This window comes from Drosophila hydei, unplaced genomic scaffold (genome assembly GCF_003285905.1).
Source record: "Drosophila hydei strain 15085-1641.00,03,60 unplaced genomic scaffold, DhydRS2 tig00000136-arrow-arrow-pilon, whole genome shotgun sequence".
NCBI classification, from domain to species: domain Eukaryota; kingdom Metazoa; phylum Arthropoda; class Insecta; order Diptera; family Drosophilidae; genus Drosophila; species Drosophila hydei.
In genome coordinates, this window is record NW_022045673.1 from 27,471 (window position 1) to 49,812 (window position 22,342).

Below are 22,342 nucleotides of genomic sequence, written 5' to 3' on the forward strand. Positions count from 1 at the left end.
ATGCCGCAGCTGGCAAATTTCGATTAAACAAAAACGTTGCATTTGTTTTTATAGTGAAGAAGTAAAGAAGTGCTGAATAAAAATGTCTGATTCCGTTGTTGCAGTATCTGCGTCTCCCGTGACTCCCCAAACAGCCTCAGCTGAGAAGAAGGTAGCTGCTAAAAAGCCAGCATCCGCATCCGCATCGAAGGCAAAGAAAACAACGGCTCCTCCAACACACCCACCAACTCAGCAGATGGTGGACGCATCGATACAAAATTTAAAGGAACGTGGTGGCTCATCCCTTTTGGCTATAAAGAAATATATCAGTGCCACTTACAAGTGCGATGCCCAAAAACTAGCCCCATTCATTAAGAAGTACCTGAAGAATTCAGTTGCGAATGGAAAGTTGATTCAAACAAAGGGCAAGGGTGCATCTGGTTCGTTTAAGTTGTCTGCATCTTCCAAAAAGGAGCCTAAGCCTAAGGTGTCCTCTGTAGAGAAGAAATCCAAGAAGGTAACTTCGTCGGCAGCAGCAGCTAAAAAGAAAACTATATCTGCTACCAAGAAACCAAAGGGAGTCGCTGATAAGAAGTTGTCGAAGGCTGTGGTGACCAAAAAGAGTGTTGACAAGAAGAAAGCTGAAAAAGCGAAGGCCAAAGATGCAAAGAAAGTTGGTACTATTAAAGCCAAGCCCACAACAGCAAAGGCAAAGTCAAGCGCAGCAAAGCCAAAAACTCCTAAACCTAAGACCACCAGTGCTAAGCCTAAGAAGGTTGTCGCGGCTGCGTCGCCAAAAAAAGCTGCTGCCAAGAAGCCAAAGGCAAAAACTGCGTCTGCAACAAAGAAGTAATTTCACATCGAAATATACTCTTCAGACAGAGTATGAACAAATTTCAAAACTATGAAATTTGCTATTAAACAAAGTCCTTTTCAGGACTACAATTTTATATATCCAAGAGAAAAAAATATTTTTCTACCTGTATCTTTCTTGTTGCTGTTAAAAGTAATATAAAAAGAAACGGATCCTATTTAGTCAGCAGCAATATTTGAAATATATTCGATGTTAATTTCTGTTTTCGTCAAATAGTTTTTACGTGTCCAACTTCATCATAATAAAAACGTAGGAAATTGTAGTGGGATATTTGTGGAGTAACGATAATTTTATAGTTTTTCTTGAATAGCAAGCAAATATATTTGCTTCAGTAAGTTTTATACAATAAGAATTAAAGGTAATCTATTCAGAATCAGAATCAGAAATTTTGTTAGCATGGAAATATTTCATATTCTTTGAAAAAAGATTTGTGGCCCTGAAAAGGGCCTTTTGCTTTTGGGTGTTCTGCATACATCAAGCTAAGATTTACTTGGAGCTAGTGTACTTGGTAACTGCCTTTGTTCCTTCACTGACAGCGTACGCTCAAAAATGTCGTTCACAAAGCTATTCATGATGCTCATGGCCTTTGACGAGATTCCAGTGTCAGGATGGACCTGCTTTAGCACTTTGTAAATGTAGATGGCGTAGCTTTCCTTCCTCTTACGCTTCTTCTTCTTATCATTCTTGGTAATATTCTTCTGGGCTTTGCCAGCCTTTTTGGCTGCCTTTCCACTTGTCTTAGGCGGCATGATTGTTATTATTCACTCAAGTTCACTTTAACTCACTTCACAAATGTTTGACAGAAGCACACAAATTGCTTAACATTTATAGGTTTTTTTTGTACAACGTTTTCATGTTTGCGAACAGCACAACTCACCCTCGTTTACCTGAAAAAGTAGGTAGTGAAAAAAGTATAAGTTGTCATATTGTTGAGAGGGCTGGGCATTCGATACTTGTTTGTGCAGTGTTAAAGTGAAAAAAAAAAGAATTTAAGAAATGTCTGGCCGTGGTAAAGGTGGAAAAGTTAAGGGAAAGGCAAAGTCGCGTTCGAACCGCGCTGGCCTTCAGTTCCCCGTTGGTCGTATTCACCGTCTTCTTCGCAAAGGCAACTATGCCGAGCGTGTTGGTGCCGGTGCTCCAGTGTACTTGGCGGCTGTTATGGAATACTTGGCCGCTGAAGTTTTGGAGTTGGCTGGTAATGCAGCCCGCGATAACAAGAAAACCAGAATTATCCCTCGCCATCTGCAATTGGCCATCCGCAACGATGAGGAGTTGAATAAACTGCTTTCAGGCGTCACTATTGCCCAGGGCGGTGTGTTGCCTAACATCCAAGCAGTTTTGTTGCCCAAGAAGACCGAAAAGAAGGCTTAAATTACTAATAACGAATTTACGCAAATCGAAACCAAACGTCCTTTTCAGGACGACCAATTTATACAAAAGAGATGACTTTTTTCATACGTAAACATTCTAAATAATATGTATATAATAAGAATAAATAAAGGGAAAATTTACAGATGGTAGACGCTGAGAAAAGTACAGTCATCGCCATTCATTTAGTCATTTAGTGTTTCTGTTCCATATTCCAAAGGTTTCAAATATGTTGAGCTGAAATATTGCTAATATTGCTGATATGTAAACTATAAATTTGGCAATGTACCCTTGAAATACACGCGAGTTTTCACCGCAGCTTAGCTAAGATTTCTGTAACATCGAATTCTTATTCGAATATGAAATATGCACAATACTTCTTTTTGATAGCTTCAAATTTTTCATAAATGTCGAAACCAAATGGTTTAACTAGACGGAATTAATTAAATTTCTCGATCATTTCGTAGCCAATACTGAACATCAGCTAAATATATGCCCAATACCGATTTGGTTTGCGAAAAATGTATATTGAATTTTATATTTTCAAGCTCTTTTAGGGAAACATGTTGGTGGTCCTGAAAAGGACCGATTGGTGCGAGTGTAAGTTGCTTTTTATACTTTCTTCTTTCCTAACCGCCAAAGCCGTACAGTGTGCGACCTTGCCTTTTCAGCGCATAGACAACATCCATGGCTGTGACTGTCTTCCTCTTGGCGTGTTCGGTGTATGTGACAGCATCACGAATAACATTTTCCAAAAAGACCTTAAGAACGCCACGAGTTTCTTCATAGATAAGTCCAGAGATTCGCTTCACGCCACCACGACGAGCTAAACGACGGATAGCTGGCTTCGTGATACCCTGGATATTATCACGCAACACTTTGCGATGACGCTTTGCACCTCCTTTACCCAAGCCTTTGCCACCTTTACCACGACCAGTCATTTTTCACTTTTTACTTTTTAATGAACACTTCACGAATGTCAGAAACAAACTAATGTCTGCATCGTTACATCCACTTCTATTTATACCGAGAAACCCGAAAACACGAGGGAGCACACAAATGCTTGCATCCCTCTCACACACTACCCTCTCAACTTGTAGAGTAGAGCGCATAGCATTTAACATGAGTAACGAATATGTCTATCTCTTTCTAACTCACCACCAGTTTTCTATATAAGCGATGCGTAAGCGAGCATCTCGATTATTGTGTTTTTAACAGTGACAGTGTAAAGTAAGAATTGTGAAAGAGAGAAAAAAATGGCTCGTACAAAGCAGACCGCTCGCAAATCAACTGGAGGCAAGGCTCCTCGCAAGCAGTTGGCCACTAAGGCAGCACGTAAAAGTGCACCAGCTACTGGCGGTGTCAAGAAACCTCATCGCTATCGCCCTGGCACTGTTGCTCTGCGTGAAATTCGTCGCTACCAGAAGAGCACTGAATTGCTTATTCGCAAGTTGCCGTTCCAGCGTCTAGTGCGTGAAATCGCTCAAGACTTCAAGACTGACCTTCGTTTCCAGAGCTCAGCTGTGATGGCACTCCAGGAAGCTAGCGAAGCCTATTTGGTTGGCCTATTCGAAGATACAAACTTGTGTGCCATCCATGCTAAGCGTGTCACAATCATGCCCAAGGACATTCAACTGGCCAGACGTATTCGCGGCGAGCGCGCTTAAATTTCTTCTCTCTGCCTTGTACATATACAAATCGCACCCAACAAATCGGTCCTTTTCAGGACCACAATATTTATAACAAGGAGATTCCTATTTTCGTTTAAACGACAATCATATTGAATTTGAGTTGATATAAAAATAAAGGAAACGAGTATATAGGTTTATATTTACATAATAAAATTTAGGTTAGAGCAAATGTGTTTTATAATTGAAGGTACACGCGTTTATTTTCACTAACTAGTCCTAGTCCTAGTCAAGTAATTGAGCAAGGATCTCAATATATTTTTGTTAAAGGGAAACGTTTCTTGCTTAATAAAAAAATGTGTATTTTTAAAGCGAATATCGAATGTGAACGTATCTATCGTTAATGTGTGATACGTTTGATGTAACTTAAGATAATATATTTCTTTTCTGAGATTTTCCTTTTATTTTTATAAGCACTTCCTATTGAAGATAAAACTATATTAGTTTTTAAACATTTTAGCATTCTTCTTAATAAAATAAAGTGGCTTAGATGAAAAAATATTTTATCACTGTATTTCTTGGTGAGGGAGAAGTGTATATCGCATTATATATATAATATTACGATATGAAATGACTATATGTTTGATGCAAGTAAAGAAAATAAAACATTTTTCTTCTAATATTATCTTTATTAACATATATTTATTGTTAAGGAGAAGATTTTATTTTTACAAACCATTTTTGTATTGCGTTGCCTCGAATGCAAGTCTGCTTTCAACACCAAATGGGTTAGTTAAAATCGCATTTAAAAGATAAAGATATAAGGAATGTTCATATTAATAGTTGAATTTAACAAAAAAATTAATGAATTATTATCTGTCAACATAATTTGTTAACATTTTCATTATTATTTAATTAAAAATGCGATTTTTCCAAGATATCTTATTTTGCTATCATACAAAGTCAAACTTTAGATGGCAATTAAAAATCGTTAAATCATATTTAACAAACTGAAAACTTATTTTTTCAATTTTTCAAACATTTTGGAATATGTTCAATAAACTATTTAGTTTAAATTCCATGTATAAACTGTTTAAAAAGACAAATCAATAAAATGGTAATTGTAAACTTCTGTGTAACGAACGTTCAATAGCAAAAACATTCTCGCGTAGCCTTCCTCCTCGATTCTCACTGAAACGGGTGACCAAAATGCCATGCCGCAGCTGGCAAATTTCGATTAAACAAAAACGTTGCATTTGTTTTTATAGTGAAGAAGTAAAGAAGTGCTGAATAAAAATGTCTGATTCCGTTGTTGCAGTATCTGCGTCTCCCGTGACTCCCCAAACAGCCTCAGCTGAGAAGAAGGTAGCTGCTAAAAAGCCAGCATCCGCATCGAAGGCAAAGAAAACAACGGCTCCTCCAACACACCCACCAACTCAGCAGATGGTGGACGCATCGATACAAAATTTAAAGGAACGTGGTGGCTCATCCCTTTTGGCTATAAAGAAATATATCAGTGCCACTTACAAGTGCGATGCCCAAAAACTAGCCCCATTCATTAAGAAGTACCTGAAGAATTCAGTTGCGAATGGAAAGTTGATTCAAACAAAGGGCAAGGGTGCATCTGGTTCGTTTAAGTTGTCTGCATCTTCCAAAAAGGAGCCTAAGCCTAAGGTGTCCTCTGTAGAGAAGAAATCCAAGAAGGTAACTTCGTCGGCAGCAGCAGCTAAAAAGAAAACTATATCTGCTACCAAGAAACCAAAGGGTGTCGCTGATAAGAAGTTGTCGAAGGCTGTGGTGACCAAAAAGAGTGTTGACAAGAAGAAAGCTGAAAAAGCGAAGGCCAAAGATGCAAAGAAAGTTGGTACTATTAAAGCCAAGCCCACAACAGCAAAGGCAAAGTCAAGCGCAGCAAAGCCAAAAACTCCCAAACCTAAGACCACCAGTGCTAAGCCTAAGAAGGTTGTCGCGGCTGCGTCGCCAAAAAAAGCTGCTGCCAAGAAGCCAAAGGCAAAAACTGCGTCTGCAACAAAGAAGTAATTTCACATCGAAATATACTCTTCAGACAGAGTATGAACAAATTTCAAAACTATGAAATTTGCTATTAAACAAAGTCCTTTTCAGGACTACAATTTTATATATCCAAGAGAAAAAAAAATATTTTTCTACCTGTATCTTTCTTGTTGCTGTTAAAAGTAATATAAAAAGAAACGGATCCTATTTAGTCAGCAGCAATATTTGAAATATATTCGATGTTAATTTCTGTTTTCGTCAAATAGTTTTTACGTGTCCAACTTTATCATAATAAAAACGTAGGAAATTGTAGTGGGATATTTGTGGAGTAACGATAATTTTATAGTTTTTCTTGAATAGCAAGCAAATATATTTGCTTCAGTAAGTTTTATACAATAAGAATTAAAGGTAATTTATTCAGAATCAGAATCAGAAATTTTGTTAGCATGGAAATATTTCATATTCTTTGAAAAAAGATTTGTGGCCCTGAAAAGGGCCTTTTGCTTTTGGGTGTTCTGCATACATCAAGCTAAGATTTACTTGGAGCTAGTGTACTTGGTAACTGCCTTTGTTCCTTCACTGACAGCGTGCTTGGCCAACTCTCCGGGCAACAGAAGACGGACTGCAGTTTGGATTTCCCGACTGGTAATCGTAGAACGTTTGTTGTAGTGGGCCAAACGAGAGGCTTCAGCAGCAATACGCTCAAAAATGTCGTTCACAAAGCTATTCATGATGCTCATGGCCTTTGACGAGATTCCAGTGTCAGGATGGACCTGCTTTAGCACTTTGTAAATGTAGATGGCGTAGCTTTCCTTCCTCTTACGCTTCTTCTTCTTATCATTCTTGGTAATATTCTTCTGGGCTTTGCCAGCCTTTTTGGCTGCCTTTCCACTTGTCTTAGGCGGCATGATTGTTATTATTCACTCAAGTTCACTTTAACTCACTTCACAAATGTTTGACAGAAGCACACAAATTGCTTAACATTTATAGGTTTTTTTTGTACAACGTTTTCATGTTTGCGAACAGCACAACTCACCCTCGTTTACCTGAAAAAGTAGGTAGTGAAAAAAGTATAAGTTGTCATATTGTTGAGAGGGCTGGGCATTCGATACTTGTTTGTGCAGTGTTAAAGTGAAAAAAAAGAATTTAAGAAATGTCTGGCCGTGGTAAAGGTGGAAAAGTTAAGGGAAAGGCAAAGTCGCGTTCGAACCGCGCTGGCCTTCAGTTCCCCGTTGGTCGTATTCACCGTCTTCTTCGCAAAGGCAACTATGCCGAGCGTGTTGGTGCCGGTGCTCCAGTGTACTTGGCGGCTGTTATGGAATACTTGGCCGCTGAAGTTTTGGAGTTGGCTGGTAATGCAGCCCGCGATAACAAGAAAACCAGAATTATCCCTCGCCATCTGCAATTGGCCATCCGCAACGATGAGGAGTTGAATAAACTGCTTTCAGGCGTCACTATTGCCCAGGGCGGTGTGTTGCCTAACATCCAAGCAGTTTTGTTGCCCAAGAAGACCGAAAAGAAGGCTTAAATTACTAATAACGAATTTACGCAAATCGAAACCAAACGTCCTTTTCAGGACGACCAATTTATACAAAAGAGATGACTTTTTTCATACATAAACATTCTAAATAATATGTATATAATAATAAATAAAGGGAAAATTTACAGATGGTAGACGCTGAGAAAAGTACAGTCATCGCCATTCATTTAGTCATTTAGTGTTTCTGTTCCATATTCCAAAGGTTTCAAATATGTTGAGCTGAAATATTGCTAATATTGCTGATATGTAAACTATAAATTTGGCAATGTACCCTTGAAATACACGCGAGTTTTCACCGCAGCTTAGCTAAGATTTCTGTAACATCGAATTCTTATTCGAATATGAAATATGCACAATACTTCTTTTTGATAGCTTCAAATTTTTCATAAATGTCGAAACCAAATGGTTTAACTAGACGGAATTAATTCAATTTCTCGATCATTTCGTAGCCAATACTGAACATCAGCTAAATATATGCCCAATACCGATTTGGTTTGCGAAAAATGTATATTGAATTTTATATTTTCAAGCTCTTTTAGGGAAACATGTTGGTGGTCCTGAAAAGGACCGATTGGTGCGAGTGTAAGTTGCTTTTTATACTTTCTTCTTTCCTAACCGCCAAAGCCGTACAGTGTGCGACCTTGCCTTTTCAGCGCATAGACAACATCCATGGCTGTGACTGTCTTCCTCTTGGCGTGTTCGGTGTATGTGACAGCATCACGAATAACATTTTCCAAAAAGACCTTAAGAACGCCACGAGTTTCTTCATAGATAAGTCCAGAGATTCGCTTCACGCCACCACGACGAGCTAAACGACGGATAGCTGGCTTCGTGATACCCTGGATATTATCACGCAACACTTTGCGATGACGCTTTGCACCTCCTTTACCCAAGCCTTTGCCACCTTTACCACGACCAGTCATTTTTCACTTTTTACTTTTTAATGAACACTTCACGAATGTCAGAAACAAACTAATGTCTGCATCGTTACATCCACTTCTATTTATACCGAGAAACCCGAAAACACGAGGGAGCACACAAATGCTTGCATCCCTCTCACACACTACCCTCTCAACTTGTAGAGTAGAGCGCATAGCATTTAACATGAGTAACGAATATGTCTATCTCTTTCTAACTCACCACCAGTTTTCTATATAAGCGATGCGTAAGCGAGCATCTCGATTATTGTGTTTTTAACAGTGACAGTGTAAAGTAAGAATTGTGAAAGAGAGAAAAAAATGGCTCGTACAAAGCAGACCGCTCGCAAATCAACTGGAGGCAAGGCTCCTCGCAAGCAGTTGGCCACTAAGGCAGCACGTAAAAGTGCACCAGCTACTGGCGGTGTCAAGAAACCTCATCGCTATCGCCCTGGCACTGTTGCTCTGCGTGAAATTCGTCGCTACCAGAAGAGCACTGAATTGCTTATTCGCAAGTTGCCGTTCCAGCGTCTAGTGCGTGAAATCGCTCAAGACTTCAAGACTGACCTTCGTTTCCAGAGCTCAGCTGTGATGGCACTCCAGGAAGCTAGCGAAGCCTATTTGGTTGGCCTATTCGAAGATACAAACTTGTGTGCCATCCATGCTAAGCGTGTCACAATCATGCCCAAGGACATTCAACTGGCCAGACGTATTCGCGGCGAGCGCGCTTAAATTTCTTCTCTCTGCCTTGTACATATACAAATCGCACCCAACAAATCGGTCCTTTTCAGGACCACAATATTTATAACAAGGAGATTCCTATTTTCGTTTAAACGACAATCATTTTGAATTTGAGTTGATATAAAAATAAAGGAAACGAGTATATAGGTTTATATTTACATAATAAAATGTAGGTTAGAGCAAATGTGTTTTATAATTGAAGGTACACGCGTTTATTTTCACTAACTAGTCCTAGTCCTAGTCAAGTAATTGAGTAAGGATCTCAATATATTTTTGTTAAAGGGAAACGTTTCTTGCTTAACAAAAAAATGTGTATTTTTAAAGCGAATATCGAATGTGAACGTATCTATCGTTAATGTGTGATACGTTTGATGTAACTTAAGATAATATATTTCTTTTCTGAGATTTTCCTTTTATTTTTATAAGCACTTCCTATTGAAGATCAAACTATATTAGTTTTTAAACATTTTAGCATTCTTCTTAATAAAATAAAGTGGCTTAGATGAAAAAATATTTTATCACTGTATTTCTTGGTGAGGAAGTGTATATCGCATTATATATATAATATTACGATATGAAATGACTATATGTTTGATGCAAGTAAAGAAAATAAAACATTTTTCTTCTAATATTATCTTTATTAACATATATTTATTGTTAAGGAGAAGATTTTATTTTTACAAACCATTTTTGTATTGCGTTGCCTCGAATGCAAGTCTGCTTTCAACACCAAATGGGTTAGTTAAAATCGCATTTAAAAGATAAAGATATAAGGAATGTTCATATTAATAGTTGAATTTAACAAAAAAATTAATGAATTATTATCTGTCAACATAATTTGTTAACATTTTCATTATTATTTAATTAAAAATGCGATTTTTCCAAGATATCTTATTTTGCTATCATACAAAGTCAAACTTTAGATGGCAATTAAAAATCGTTAAATCATATTTAACAAACTGAAAACTTATTTTTTCAATTTTTCAAACATTTTGGAATATGTTCAATAAACTATTTAGTTTAAATTCCATGTATAAACTGTTTAAAAAGACAAATCAATAAAATGGTAATTGTAAACTTCTGTGTAACGAACGTTCAATAGCAAAAACATTCTCGCGTAGCCTTCCTCCTCGATTCTCACTGAAACGGGTGACCAAAATGCCATGCCGCAGCTGGCAAATTTCGATTAAACAAAAACGTTGCATTTGTTTTTATAGTGAAGAAGTAAAGAAGTGCTGAATAAAAATGTCTGATTCCGTTGTTGCAGTATCTGCGTCTCCCGTGACTCCCCAAACAGCCTCAGCTGAGAAGAAGGTAGCTGCTAAAAAGCCAGCATCCGCATCCGCATCGAAGGCAAAGAAAACAACGGCTCCTCCAACACACCCACCAACTCAGCAGATGGTGGACGCATCGATACAAAATTTAAAGGAACGTGGTGGCTCATCCCTTTTGGCTATAAAGAAATATATCAGTGCCACTTACAAGTGCGATGCCCAAAAACTAGCCCCATTCATTAAGAAGTACCTGAAGAATTCAGTTGCGAATGGAAAGTTGATTCAAACAAAGGGCAAGGGTGCATCTGGTTCGTTTAAGTTGTCTGCATCTTCCAAAAAGGAGCCTAAGCCTAAGGTGTCCTCTGTAGAGAAGAAATCCAAGAAGGTAACTTCGTCGGCAGCAGCAGCTAAAAAGAAAACTATATCTGCTACCAAGAAACCAAAGGGTGTCGCTGATAAGAAGTTGTCGAAGGCTGTGGTGACCAAAAAGAGTGTTGACAAGAAGAAAGCTGAAAAAGCGAAGGCCAAAGATGCAAAGAAAGTTGGTACTATTAAAGCCAAGCCCACAACAGCAAAGGCAAAGTCAAGCGCAGCAAAGCCAAAAACTCCCAAACCTAAGACCACCAGTGCTAAGCCTAAGAAGGTTGTCGCGGCTGCGTCGCCAAAAAAAGCTGCTGCCAAGAAGCCAAAGGCAAAAACTGCGTCTGCAACAAAGAAGTAATTTCACATCGAAATATACTCTTCAGAGAGAGTATGAACAAATTTCAAAACTATGAAATTTGCTATTAAACAAAGTCCTTTTCAGGACTACAATTTTATATATCCAAGAGAAAAAATATTTTTCTACCTGTATCTTTCTTGTTGCTGTTAAAAGTAATATAAAAAGAAACGGATCCTATTTAGTCAGCAGCAATATTTGAAATATATTCGATGTTAATTTCTGTTTTCGTCAAATAGTTTTTACGTGTCCAACTTCATCATAATAAAAACGTAGGAAATTGTAGTGGGATATTTGTGGAGTAACGATAATTTTATAGTTTTTCTTGAATAGCAAGCAAATATATTTGCTTCAGTAAGTTTTATACAATAAGAATTAAAGGTAATCTATTCAGAATCAGAATCAGAAATTTTGTTAGCATGGAAATATTTCATATTCTTTGAAAAAAGATTTGTGGCCCTGAAAAGGGCCTTTTGCTTTTGGGTGTTCTGCATACATCAAGCTAAGATTTACTTGGAGCTAGTGTACTTGGTAACTGCCTTTGTTCCTTCACTGACAGCGTGCTTGGCCAACTCTCCGGGCAACAGAAGACGGACTGCAGTTTGGATTTCCCGACTGGTAATCGTAGAACGTTTGTTGTAGTGGGCCAAACGAGAGGCTTCAGCAGCAATACGCTCAAAAATGTCGTTCACAAAGCTATTCATGATGCTCATGGCCTTTGACGAGATTCCAGTGTCAGGATGGACCTGCTTTAGCACTTTGTAAATGTAGATGGCGTAGCTTTCCTTCCTCTTACGCTTCTTCTTCTTATCATTCTTGGTAATATTCTTCTGGGCTTTGCCAGCCTTTTTGGCTGCCTTTCCACTTGTCTTAGGCGGCATGATTGTTATTATTCACTCAAGTTCACTTTAACTCACTTCACAAATGTTTGACAGAAGCACACAAATTGCTTAACATTTATAGGTTTTTTTTGTACAACGTTTTCATGTTTGCGAACAGCACAACTCACCCTCGTTTACCTGAAAAAGTAGGTAGTGAAAAAAGTATAAGTTGTCATATTGTTGAGAGGGCTGGGCATTCGATACTTGTTTGTGCAGTGTTAAAGTGAAAAAAAAAAGAATTTAAGAAATGTCTGGCCGTGGTAAAGGTGGAAAAGTTAAGGGAAAGGCAAAGTCGCGTTCGAACCGCGCTGGCCTTCAGTTCCCCGTTGGTCGTATTCACCGTCTTCTTCGCAAAGGCAACTATGCCGAGCGTGTTGGTGCCGGTGCTCCAGTGTACTTGGCGGCTGTTATGGAATACTTGGCCGCTGAAGTTTTGGAGTTGGCTGGTAATGCAGCCCGCGATAACAAGAAAACCAGAATTATCCCTCGCCATCTGCAATTGGCCATCCGCAACGATGAGGAGTTGAATAAACTGCTTTCAGGCGTCACTATTGCCCAGGGCGGTGTGTTGCCTAACATCCAAGCAGTTTTGTTGCCCAAGAAGACCGAAAAGAAGGCTTAAATTACTAATAACGAATTTACGCAAATCGAAACCAAACGTCCTTTTCAGGACGACCAATTTATACAAAAGAGATGACTTTTTTCATACGTAAACATTCTAAATAATATGTATATAATAAGAATAAATAAAGGGAAAATTTACAGATGGTAGACGCTGAGAAAAGTACAGTCATCGCCATTCATTTAGTCATTTAGTGTTTCTGTTCCATATTCCAAAGGTTTCAAATATGTTGAGCTGAAATATTGCTAATATTGCTGATATGTAAACTATAAATTTGGCAATGTACCCTTGAAATACACGCGAGTTTTCACCGCAGCTTAGCTAAGATTTCTGTAACATCGAATTCTTATTCGAATATGAAATATGCACAATACTTCTTTTTGATAGCTTCAAATTTTTCATAAATGTCGAAACCAAATGGTTTAACTAGACGGAATTAATTAAATTTCTCGATCATTTCGTAGCCAATACTGAACATCAGCTAAATATATGCCCAATACCGATTTGGTTTGCGAAAAATGTATATTGAATTTTATATTTTCAAGCTCTTTTAGGGAAACATGTTGGTGGTCCTGAAAAGGACCGATTGGTGCGAGTGTAAGTTGCTTTTTATACTTTCTTCTTTCCTAACCGCCAAAGCCGTACAGTGTGCGACCTTGCCTTTTCAGCGCATAGACAACATCCATGGCTGTGACTGTCTTCCTCTTGGCGTGTTCGGTGTATGTGACAGCATCACGAATAACATTTTCCAAAAAGACCTTAAGAACGCCACGAGTTTCTTCATAGATAAGTCCAGAGATTCGCTTCACGCCACCACGACGAGCTAAACGACGGATAGCTGGCTTCGTGATACCCTGGATATTATCACGCAACACTTTGCGATGACGCTTTGCACCTCCTTTACCCAAGCCTTTGCCACCTTTACCACGACCAGTCATTTTTCACTTTTTACTTTTTAATGAACACTTCACGAATGTCAGAAACAAACTAATGTCTGCATCGTTACATCCACTTCTATTTATACCGAGAAACCCGAAAACACGAGGGAGCACACAAATGCTTGCATCCCTCTCACACACTACCCTCTCAACTTGTAGAGTAGAGCGCATAGCATTTAACATGAGTAACGAATATGTCTATCTCTTTCTAACTCACCACCAGTTTTCTATATAAGCGATGCGTAAGCGAGCATCTCGATTATTGTGTTTTTAACAGTGACAGTGTAAAGTAAGAATTGTGAAAGAGAGAAAAAAATGGCTCGTACAAAGCAGACCGCTCGCAAATCAACTGGAGGCAAGGCTCCTCGCAAGCAGTTGGCCACTAAGGCAGCACGTAAAAGTGCACCAGCTACTGGCGGTGTCAAGAAACCTCATCGCTATCGCCCTGGCACTGTTGCTCTGCGTGAAATTCGTCGCTACCAGAAGAGCACTGAATTGCTTATTCGCAAGTTGCCGTTCCAGCGTCTAGTGCGTGAAATCGCTCAAGACTTCAAGACTGACCTTCGTTTCCAGAGCTCAGCTGTGATGGCACTCCAGGAAGCTAGCGAAGCCTATTTGGTTGGCCTATTCGAAGATACAAACTTGTGTGCCATCCATGCTAAGCGTGTCACAATCATGCCCAAGGACATTCAACTGGCCAGACGTATTCGCGGCGAGCGCGCTTAAATTTCTTCTCTCTGCCTTGTACATATACAAATCGCACCCAACAAATCGGTCCTTTTCAGGACCACAATATTTATAACAAGGAGATTCCTATTTTCGTTTAAACGACAATCATTTTGAATTTGAGTTGATATAAAAATAAAGGAAACGAGTATATAGGTTTATATTTACATAATAAAATGTAGGTTAGAGCAAATGTGTTTTATAATTGAAGGTACACGCGTTTATTTTCACTAACTAGTCCTAGTCCTAGTCAAGTAATTGAGTAAGGATCTCAATATATTTTTGTTAAAGGGAAACGTTTCTTGCTTAACAAAAAAATGTGTATTTTTAAAGCGAATATCGAATGTGAACGTATCTATCGTTAATGTGTGATACGTTTGATGTAACTTAAGATAATATATTTCTTTTCTGAGATTTTCCTTTTATTTTTATAAGCACTTCCTATTGAAGATCAAACTATATTAGTTTTTAAACATTTTAGCATTCTTCTTAATAAAATAAAGTGGCTTAGATGAAAAAATATTTTATCACTGTATTTCTTGGTGAGGGAGAAGTGTATATCGCATTATATATATAATATTACGATATGAAATGACTATATGTTTGATGCAAGTAAAGAAAATAAAACATTTTTCTTCTAATATTATCTTTATTAACATATATTTATTGTTAAGGAGAAGATTTTATTTTTACAAACCATTTTTGTATTGCGTTGCCTCGAATGCAAGTCTGCTTTCAACACCAAATGGGTTAGTTAAAATCGCATTTAAAAGATAAAGATATAAGGAATGTTCATATTAATAGTTGAATTTAACAAAAAAATTAATGAATTATTATCTGTCAACATAATTTGTTAACATTTTCATTATTATTTAATTAAAAATGCGATTTTTCCAAGATATCTTATTTTGCTATCATACAAAGTCAAACTTTAGATGGCAATTAAAAATCGTTAAATCATATTTAACAAACTGAAAACTTATTTTTTCAATTTTTCAAACATTTTGGAATATGTTCAATAAACTATTTAGTTTAAATTCCATGTATAAACTGTTTAAAAAGACAAATCAATAAAATGGTAATTGTAAACTTCTGTGTAACGAACGTTCAATACCAAAAACATTCTCGCGTAGCCTTCCTCCTCGATTCTCACTGAAACGGGTGACCAAAATGCCATGCCGCAGCTGGCAAATTTCGATTAAACAAAAACGTTGCATTTGTTTTTATAGTGAAGAAGTAAAGAAGTGCTGAATAAAAATGTCTGATTCCGTTGTTGCAGTATCTGCGTCTCCCGTGACTCCCCAAACAGCCTCAGCTGAGAAGAAGGTAGCTGCTAAAAAGCCAGCATCCGCATCCGCATCGAAGGCAAAGAAAACAACGGCTCCTCCAACACACCCACCAACTCAGCAGATGGTGGACGCATCGATACAAAATTTAAAGGAACGTGGTGGCTCATCCCTTTTGGCTATAAAGAAATATATCAGTGCCACTTACAAGTGCGATGCCCAAAAACTAGCCCCATTCATTAAGAAGTACCTGAAGAATTCAGTTGCGAATGGAAAGTTGATTCAAACAAAGGGCAAGGGTGCATCTGGTTCGTTTAAGTTGTCTGCATCTTCCAAAAAGGAGCCTAAGCCTAAGGTGTCCTCTGTAGAGAAGAAATCCAAGAAGGTAACTTCGTCGGCAGCAGCAGCTAAAAAGAAAACTATATCTGCTACCAAGAAACCAAAGGGTGTCGCTGATAAGAAGTTGTCGAAGGCTGTGGTGACCAAAAAGAGTGTTGACAAGAAGAAAGCTGAAAAAGCGAAGGCCAAAGATGCAAAGAAAGTTGGTACTATTAAAGCCAAGCCCACAACAGCAAAGGCAAAGTCAAGCGCAGCAAAGCCAAAAACTCCCAAACCTAAGACCACCAGTGCTAAGCCTAAGAAGGTTGTCGCGGCTGCGTCGCCAAAAAAAGCTGCTGCCAAGAAGCCAAAGGCAAAAACTGCGTCTGCAACAAAGAAGTAATTTCACATCGAAATATACTCTTCAGACAGAGTATGAACAAATTTCAAAACTATGAAATTTGCTATTAAACAAAGTCCTTTTCAGGACTACAATTTTATATATCCAAGAGAAAAAAAAATATTTTTCTACCTGTATCTTTCTTGTTGCTGTTAAAAGTAATATAAAAAGAAACGGATCCTATTTAGTCAGCAGCAATATTTGAAATATATTCGATGTTAATTTCTGTTTTCGTCAAATAGTTTTTACGTGTCCAACTTTATCATAATAAAAACGTAGGAAATTGTAGTGGGATATTTGTGGAGTAACGATAATTTTATAGTTTTTCTTGAATAGCAAGCAAATATATTTGCTTCAGTAAGTTTTATACAATAAGAATTAAAGGTAATCTATTCAGAATCAGAATCAGAAATTTTGTTAGCATGGAAATATTTCATATTCTTTGAAAAAAGATTTGTGGCCCTGAAAAGGGCCTTTTGCTTTTGGGTGTTCTGCATACATCAAGCTAAGATTTACTTGGAGCTAGTGTACTTGGTAACTGCCTTTGTTCCTTCACTGACAGCGTACGCTCAAAAATGTCGTTCACAAAGCTATTCATGATGCTCATGGCCTTTGACGAGATTCCAGTGTCAGGATGGACCTGCTTTAGCACTTTGTAAATGTAGATGGCGTAGCTTTCCTTCCTCTTACGCTTCTTCTTCTTATCATTCTTGGTAATATTCTTCTGGGCTTTGCCAGCCTTTTTGGCTGCCTTTCCACTTGTCTTAGGCGGCATGATTGTTATTATTCACTCAAGTTCACTTTAACTCACTTCACAAATGTTTGACAGAAGCACACAAATTGCTTAACATTTATAGGTTTTTTTTGTACAACGTTTTCATGTTTGCGAACAGCACAACTCACCCTCGTTTACCTGAAAAAGTAGGTAGTGAAAAAAGTATAAGTTGTCATATTGTTGAGAGGGCTGGGCATTCGATACTTGTTTGTGCAGTGTTAAAGTGAAAAAAAAAAGAATTTAAGAAATGTCTGGCCGTGGTAAAGGTGGAAAAGTTAAGGGAAAGGCAAAGTCGCGTTCGAACCGCGCTGGCCTTCAGTTCCCCGTTGGTCGTATTCACCGTCTTCTTCGCAAAGGCAACTATGCCGAGCGTGTTGGTGCCGGTGCTCCAGTGTACTTGGCGGCTGTTATGGAATACTTGGCCGCTGAAGTTTTGGAGTTGGCTGGTAATGCAGCCCGCGATAACAAGAAAACCAGAATTATCCCTCGCCATCTGCAATTGGCCATCCGCAACGATGAGGAGTTGAATAAACTGCTTTCAGGCGTCACTATTGCCCAGGGCGGTGTGTTGCCTAACATCCAAGCAGTTTTGTTGCCCAAGAAGACCGAAAAGAAGGCTTAAATTACTAATAACGAATTTACGCAAATCGAAACCAAACGTCCTTTTCAGGACGACCAATTTATACAAAAGAGATGACTTTTTTCATACGTAAACATTCTAAATAATATGTATATAATAAGAATAAATAAAGGGAAAATTTACAGATGGTAGACGCTGAGAAAAGTACAGTCATCGCCATTCATTTAGTCATTTAGTGTTTCTGTTCCATATTCCAAAGGTTTCAAATATGTTGAGCTGAAATATTGCTAATATTGCTGATATGTAAACTATAAATTTGGCAATGTACCCTTGAAATACACGCGAGTTTTCACCGCAGCTTAGCTAAGATTTCTGTAACATCGAATTCTTATTCGAATATGAAATATGCACAATACTTCTTTTTGATAGCTTCAAATTTTTCATAAATGTCGAAACCAAATGGTTTAACTAGACGGAATTAATTCAATTTCTCGATCATTTCGTAGCCAATACTGAACATCAGCTAAATATATGCCCAATACCGATTTGGTTTGCGAAAAATGTATATTGAATTTTATATTTTCAAGCTCTTTTAGGGAAACATGATGGTGGTCCTGAAAAGGACCGATTGGTGCGAGTGTAAGTTGCTTTTTATACTTTCTTCTTTCCTAACCGCCAAAGCCGTACAGTGTGCGACCTTGCCTTTTCAGCGCATAGACAACATCCATGGCTGTGACTGTCTTCCTCTTGGCGTGTTCGGTGTATGTGACAGCATCACGAATAACATTTTCCAAAAAGACCTTAAGAACGCCACGAGTTTCTTCATAGATAAGTCCAGAGATTCGCTTCACGCCACCACGACGAGCTAAACGACGGATAGCTGGCTTCGTGATACCCTGGATATTATCACGCAACACTTTGCGATGACGCTTTGCACCTCCTTTACCCAAGCCTTTGCCACCTTTACCACGACCAGTCATTTTTCACTTTTTACTTTTTAATGAACACTTCACGAATGTCAGAAACAAACTAATGTCTGCATCGTTACATCCACTTCTATTTATACCGAGAAACCCGAAAACACGAGGGAGCACACAAATGCTTGCATCCCTCTCACACACTACCCTCTCAACTTGTAGAGTAGAGCGCATAGCATTTAACATGAGTAACGAATATGTCTATCTCTTTCTAACTCACCACCAGTTTTCTATATAAGCGATGCGTAAGCGAGCATCTCGATTATTGTGTTTTTAACAGTGACAGTGTAAAGTAAGAATTGTGAAAGAGAGAAAAAAATGGCTCGTACAAAGCAGACCGCTCGCAAATCAACTGGAGGCAAGGCTCCTCGCAAGCAGTTGGCCACTAAGGCAGCACGTAAAAGTGCACCAGCTACTGGCGGTGTCAAGAAACCTCATCGCTATCGCCCTGGCACTGTTGCTCTGCGTGAAATTCGTCGCTACCAGAAGAGCACTGAATTGCTTATTCGCAAGTTGCCGTTCCAGCGTCTAGTGCGTGAAATCGCTCAAGACTTCAAGACTGACCTTCGTTTCCAGAGCTCAGCTGTGATGGCACTCCAGGAAGCTAGCGAAGCCTATTTGGTTGGCCTATTCGAAGATACAAACTTGTGTGCCATCCATGCTAAGCGTGTCACAATCATGCCCAAGGACATTCAACTGGCCAGACGTATTCGCGGCGAGCGCGCTTAAATTTCTTCTCTCTGCCTTGTACATATACAAATCGCACCCAACAAATCGGTCCTTTTCAGGACCACAATATTTATAACAAGGAGATTCCTATTTTCGTTTAAACGACAATCATTTTGAATTTGAGTTGATATAAAAATAAAGGAAACGAGTATATAGGTTTATATTTACATAATAAAATGTAGGTTAGAGCAAATGTGTTTTATAATTGAAGGTACACGCGTTTATTTTCACTAACTAGTCCTAGTCCTAGTCAAGTAATTGAGCAAGGATCTCAATATATTTTTGTTAAAGGGAAACGTTTCTTGCTTAATAAAAAAATGTGTATTTTTAAAGCGAATATCGAATGTGAACGTATCTATCGTTAATGTGTGATACGTTTGATGTAACTTAAGATAATATATTTCTTTTCTGAGATTTTCCTTTTATTTTTATAAGCACTTCCTATTGAAGATAAAACTATATTAGTTTTTAAACATTTTAGCATTCTTCTTAATAAAATAAAGTGGCTTAGATGAAAAAATATTTTATCACTGTATTTCTTGGTGAGGGAGAAGTGTATATCGCATTATATATATAATATTACGATATGAAATGACTATATGTTTGATGCAAGTAAAGAAAATAAAACATTTTTCTTCTAATATTATCTTTATTAACATATATTTATTGTTAAGGAGAAGATTTTATTTTTACAAACCATTTTTGTATTGCGTTGCCTCGAATGCAAGTCTGCTTTCAACACCAAATGGGTTAGTTAAAATCGCATTTAAAAGATAAAGATATAAGGAATGTTCATATTAATAGTTGAATTTAACAAAAAAATTAATGAATTATTATCTGTCAACATAATTTGTTAACATTTTCATTATTATTTAATTAAAAATGCGATTTTTCCAAGATATCTTATTTTGCTATCATACAAAGTCAAACTTTAGATGGCAATTAAAAATCGTTAAATCATATTTAACAAACTGAAAACTTATTTTTTCAATTTTTCAAACATTTTGGAATATGTTCAACAAACTATTTAGTTTAAATTCCATGTATAAACTGTTTAAAAAGACAAATCAATAAAATGGTAATTGTAAACTTCTGTGTAACGAACGTTCAATAGCAAAAACATTCTCGCGTAGCCTTCCTCCTCGATTCTCACTGAAACGGGTGACCAAAATGCCATGCCGCAGCTGGCAAATTTCGATTAAACAAAAACGTTGCATTTGTTTTTATAGTGAAGAAGTAAAGAAGTGCTGAATAAAAATGTCTGATTCCGTTGTTGCAGTATCTGCGTCTCCCGTGACTCCCCAAACAGCCTCAGCTGAGAAGAAGGTAGCTGCTAAAAAGCCAGCATCCGCATCGAAGGCAAAGAAAACAACGGCTCCTCCAACACACCCACCAACTCAGCAGATGGTGGACGCATCGATACAAAATTTAAAGGAACGTGGTGGCTCATCCCTTTTGGCTATAAAGAAATATATCAGTGCCACTTACAAGTGCGATGCCCAAAAACTAGCCCCATTCATTAAGAAGTACCTGAAGAATTCAGTTGCGAATGGAAAGTTGATTCAAACAAAGGGCAAGGGTGCATCTGGTTCGTTTAAGTTGTCTGCATCTTCCAAAAAGGAGCCTAAGCCTAAGGTGTCCTCTGTAGAGAAGAAATCCAAGAAGGTAACTTCGTCGGCAGCAGCAGCTAAAAAGAAAACTATATCTGCTACCAAGAAACCAAAGGGTGTCGCTGATAAGAAGTTGTCGAAGGCTGTGGTGACCAAAAAGAGTGTTGACAAGAAGAAAGCTGAAAAAGCGAAGGCCAAAGATGCAAAGAAAGTTGGTACTATTAAAGCCAAGCCCACAACAGCAAAGGCAAAGTCAAGCGCAGCAAAGCCAAAAACTCCCAAACCTAAGACCACCAGTGCTAAGCCTAAGAAGGTTGTCGCGGCTGCGTCGCCAAAAAAAGCTGCTGCCAAGAAGCCAAAGGCAAAAACTGCGTCTGCAACAAAGAAGTAATTTCACATCGAAATATACTCTTCAGACAGAGTATGAATAAATTTCAAAACTATGAAATTTGCTATTAAACAAAGTCCTTTTCAGGACTACAATTTTATATATCCAAGAGAAAAAATATTTTTCTACCTGTATCTTTCTTGTTGCTGTTAAAAGTAATATAAAAAGAAACGGATCCTATTTAGTCAGCAGCAATATTTGAAATATATTCGATGTTAATTTCTGTTTTCGTCAAATAGTTTTTACGTGTCCAACTTTATCATAATAAAAACGTAGGAAATTGTAGTGGGATATTTGTGGAGTAACGATAATTTTATAGTTTTTCTTGAATAGCAAGCAAATATATTTGCTTCAGTAAGTTTTATACAATAAGAATTAAAGGTAATCTATTCAGAATCAGAATCAGAAATTTTGTTAGCATGGAAATATTTCATATTCTTTGAAAAAAGATTTGTGGCCCTGAAAAGGGCCTTTTGCTTTTGGGTGTTCTGCATACATCAAGCTAAGATTTACTTGGAGCTAGTGTACTTGGTAACTGCCTTTGTTCCTTCACTGACAGCGTGCTTGGCCAACTCTCCGGGCAACAGAAGACGGACTGCAGTTTGGATTTCCCGACTGGTAATCGTAGAACGTTTGTTGTAGTGGGCCAAACGAGAGGCTTCAGCAGCAATACGCTCAAAAATGTCGTTCACAAAGCTATTCATGATGCTCATGGCCTTTGACGAGATTCCAGTGTCAGGATGGACCTGCTTTAGCACTTTGTAAATGTAGATGGCGTAGCTTTCCTTCCTCTTACGCTTCTTCTTCTTATCATTCTTGGTAATATTCTTCTGGGCTTTGCCAGCCTTTTTGGCTGCCTTTCCACTTGTCTTAGGCGGCATGATTGTTATTATTCACTCAAGTTCACTTTAACTCACTTCACAAATGTTTGACAGAAGCACACAAATTGCTTAACATTTATAGGTTTTTTTTGTACAACGTTTTCATGTTTGCGAACAGCACAACTCACCCTCGTTTACCTGAAAAAGTAGGTAGTGAAAAAAGTATAAGTTGTCATATT

General features: G+C 37.9%; 18 protein-coding genes across 18 annotated transcripts; 11 read left to right on the plus strand and 7 right to left on the minus strand.

Annotated features, from left to right (window-relative positions):
* Nucleotides 1–24: 24 nt before the first annotated feature.
* On the plus strand, nt 25–911 carry LOC115482860 (histone H1). The gene has a single exon (XM_030223110.1). The coding sequence runs from the start codon at nt 83–85 to the stop codon at nt 830–832; it is 750 nt and encodes a 249-aa protein (XP_030078970.1). The 5' UTR covers nt 25–82; the 3' UTR covers nt 833–911.
* An 899-nt stretch (nt 912–1,810) lies between these two features.
* LOC115482867 (histone H2A) lies at nt 1,811–2,272 on the plus strand. The gene has a single exon (XM_030223117.1). It carries the CDS (start codon nt 1,850–1,852, stop codon nt 2,222–2,224), a length of 375 nt encoding a protein of 124 aa, XP_030078977.1. The 5' UTR covers nt 1,811–1,849; the 3' UTR covers nt 2,225–2,272.
* A 523-nt stretch (nt 2,273–2,795) lies between these two features.
* Nucleotides 2,796–3,217, minus strand: LOC115482883 (histone H4). The gene has a single exon (XM_030223133.1). The coding sequence runs from the start codon at nt 3,160–3,162 to the stop codon at nt 2,851–2,853; it is 312 nt and encodes a 103-aa protein (XP_030078993.1). The 5' UTR covers nt 3,163–3,217; the 3' UTR covers nt 2,796–2,850.
* A 190-nt stretch (nt 3,218–3,407) lies between these two features.
* Nucleotides 3,408–9,110, plus strand: LOC115482896. Its single transcript, XM_030223145.1, has 4 exons — nt 3,408–3,886; nt 5,168–5,713; nt 7,125–7,331; nt 8,624–9,110. Exons 1-4 carry the CDS (start codon nt 3,478–3,480, stop codon nt 9,049–9,051), a joined length of 1,590 nt encoding a protein of 529 aa, XP_030079005.1. The 5' UTR covers nt 3,408–3,477; the 3' UTR covers nt 9,052–9,110.
* LOC115482861 (histone H1-like) lies at nt 5,088–5,969 on the plus strand. The gene has a single exon (XM_030223111.1). It carries the CDS (start codon nt 5,146–5,148, stop codon nt 5,887–5,889), a length of 744 nt encoding a protein of 247 aa, XP_030078971.1. The 5' UTR covers nt 5,088–5,145; the 3' UTR covers nt 5,890–5,969.
* Nucleotides 6,348–6,812, minus strand: LOC115482875 (histone H2B). The gene has a single exon (XM_030223125.1). It carries the CDS (start codon nt 6,768–6,770, stop codon nt 6,399–6,401), a length of 372 nt encoding a protein of 123 aa, XP_030078985.1. The 5' UTR covers nt 6,771–6,812; the 3' UTR covers nt 6,348–6,398.
* LOC115482873 (histone H2A) lies at nt 7,004–7,438 on the plus strand. The gene has a single exon (XM_030223123.1). The coding sequence runs from the start codon at nt 7,016–7,018 to the stop codon at nt 7,388–7,390; it is 375 nt and encodes a 124-aa protein (XP_030078983.1). The 5' UTR covers nt 7,004–7,015; the 3' UTR covers nt 7,391–7,438.
* On the minus strand, nt 7,959–8,380 carry LOC115482884 (histone H4). The gene has a single exon (XM_030223134.1). The coding sequence runs from the start codon at nt 8,323–8,325 to the stop codon at nt 8,014–8,016; it is 312 nt and encodes a 103-aa protein (XP_030078994.1). The 5' UTR covers nt 8,326–8,380; the 3' UTR covers nt 7,959–8,013.
* A 1,137-nt stretch (nt 9,111–10,247) lies between the features above and the next one.
* LOC115482887 (histone H1) lies at nt 10,248–11,061 on the plus strand. The gene has a single exon (XM_030223136.1). The coding sequence runs from the start codon at nt 10,306–10,308 to the stop codon at nt 11,053–11,055; it is 750 nt and encodes a 249-aa protein (XP_030078996.1). The 5' UTR covers nt 10,248–10,305; the 3' UTR covers nt 11,056–11,061.
* Nucleotides 11,062–11,510: 449 nt separating this feature from the next.
* On the minus strand, nt 11,511–11,975 carry LOC115482890 (histone H2B). Its single transcript, XM_030223139.1, has one exon. It carries the CDS (start codon nt 11,931–11,933, stop codon nt 11,562–11,564), a length of 372 nt encoding a protein of 123 aa, XP_030078999.1. The 5' UTR covers nt 11,934–11,975; the 3' UTR covers nt 11,511–11,561.
* A 166-nt stretch (nt 11,976–12,141) lies between these two features.
* LOC115482889 (histone H2A) lies at nt 12,142–12,603 on the plus strand. Its single transcript, XM_030223138.1, has one exon. It carries the CDS (start codon nt 12,181–12,183, stop codon nt 12,553–12,555), a length of 375 nt encoding a protein of 124 aa, XP_030078998.1. The 5' UTR covers nt 12,142–12,180; the 3' UTR covers nt 12,556–12,603.
* A 523-nt stretch (nt 12,604–13,126) lies between these two features.
* Nucleotides 13,127–13,548, minus strand: LOC115482892 (histone H4). The gene has a single exon (XM_030223141.1). The coding sequence runs from the start codon at nt 13,491–13,493 to the stop codon at nt 13,182–13,184; it is 312 nt and encodes a 103-aa protein (XP_030079001.1). The 5' UTR covers nt 13,494–13,548; the 3' UTR covers nt 13,127–13,181.
* Nucleotides 13,549–13,738: 190 nt separating this feature from the next.
* On the plus strand, nt 13,739–19,343 carry LOC115482897. The gene is made up of 4 exons (XM_030223146.1): nt 13,739–14,217; nt 15,499–16,050; nt 17,355–17,561; nt 18,857–19,343. The coding sequence occupies exons 1-4, from the start codon at nt 13,809–13,811 to the stop codon at nt 19,282–19,284; spliced, it is 1,596 nt and encodes a 531-aa protein (XP_030079006.1). The 5' UTR covers nt 13,739–13,808; the 3' UTR covers nt 19,285–19,343.
* LOC115482886 (histone H1) lies at nt 15,419–16,306 on the plus strand. The gene has a single exon (XM_030223135.1). It carries the CDS (start codon nt 15,477–15,479, stop codon nt 16,224–16,226), a length of 750 nt encoding a protein of 249 aa, XP_030078995.1. The 5' UTR covers nt 15,419–15,476; the 3' UTR covers nt 16,227–16,306.
* Nucleotides 17,207–17,668, plus strand: LOC115482888 (histone H2A). The gene has a single exon (XM_030223137.1). It carries the CDS (start codon nt 17,246–17,248, stop codon nt 17,618–17,620), a length of 375 nt encoding a protein of 124 aa, XP_030078997.1. The 5' UTR covers nt 17,207–17,245; the 3' UTR covers nt 17,621–17,668.
* On the minus strand, nt 18,192–18,613 carry LOC115482891 (histone H4). Its single transcript, XM_030223140.1, has one exon. It carries the CDS (start codon nt 18,556–18,558, stop codon nt 18,247–18,249), a length of 312 nt encoding a protein of 103 aa, XP_030079000.1. The 5' UTR covers nt 18,559–18,613; the 3' UTR covers nt 18,192–18,246.
* A 1,140-nt stretch (nt 19,344–20,483) lies between the features above and the next one.
* LOC115482899 (histone H1-like) lies at nt 20,484–21,310 on the plus strand. The gene has a single exon (XM_030223147.1). The coding sequence runs from the start codon at nt 20,542–20,544 to the stop codon at nt 21,283–21,285; it is 744 nt and encodes a 247-aa protein (XP_030079007.1). The 5' UTR covers nt 20,484–20,541; the 3' UTR covers nt 21,286–21,310.
* A 430-nt stretch (nt 21,311–21,740) lies between these two features.
* On the minus strand, nt 21,741–22,205 carry LOC115482903 (histone H2B). The gene has a single exon (XM_030223150.1). The coding sequence runs from the start codon at nt 22,161–22,163 to the stop codon at nt 21,792–21,794; it is 372 nt and encodes a 123-aa protein (XP_030079010.1). The 5' UTR covers nt 22,164–22,205; the 3' UTR covers nt 21,741–21,791.
* Nucleotides 22,206–22,342: the final 137 nt, after the last annotated feature.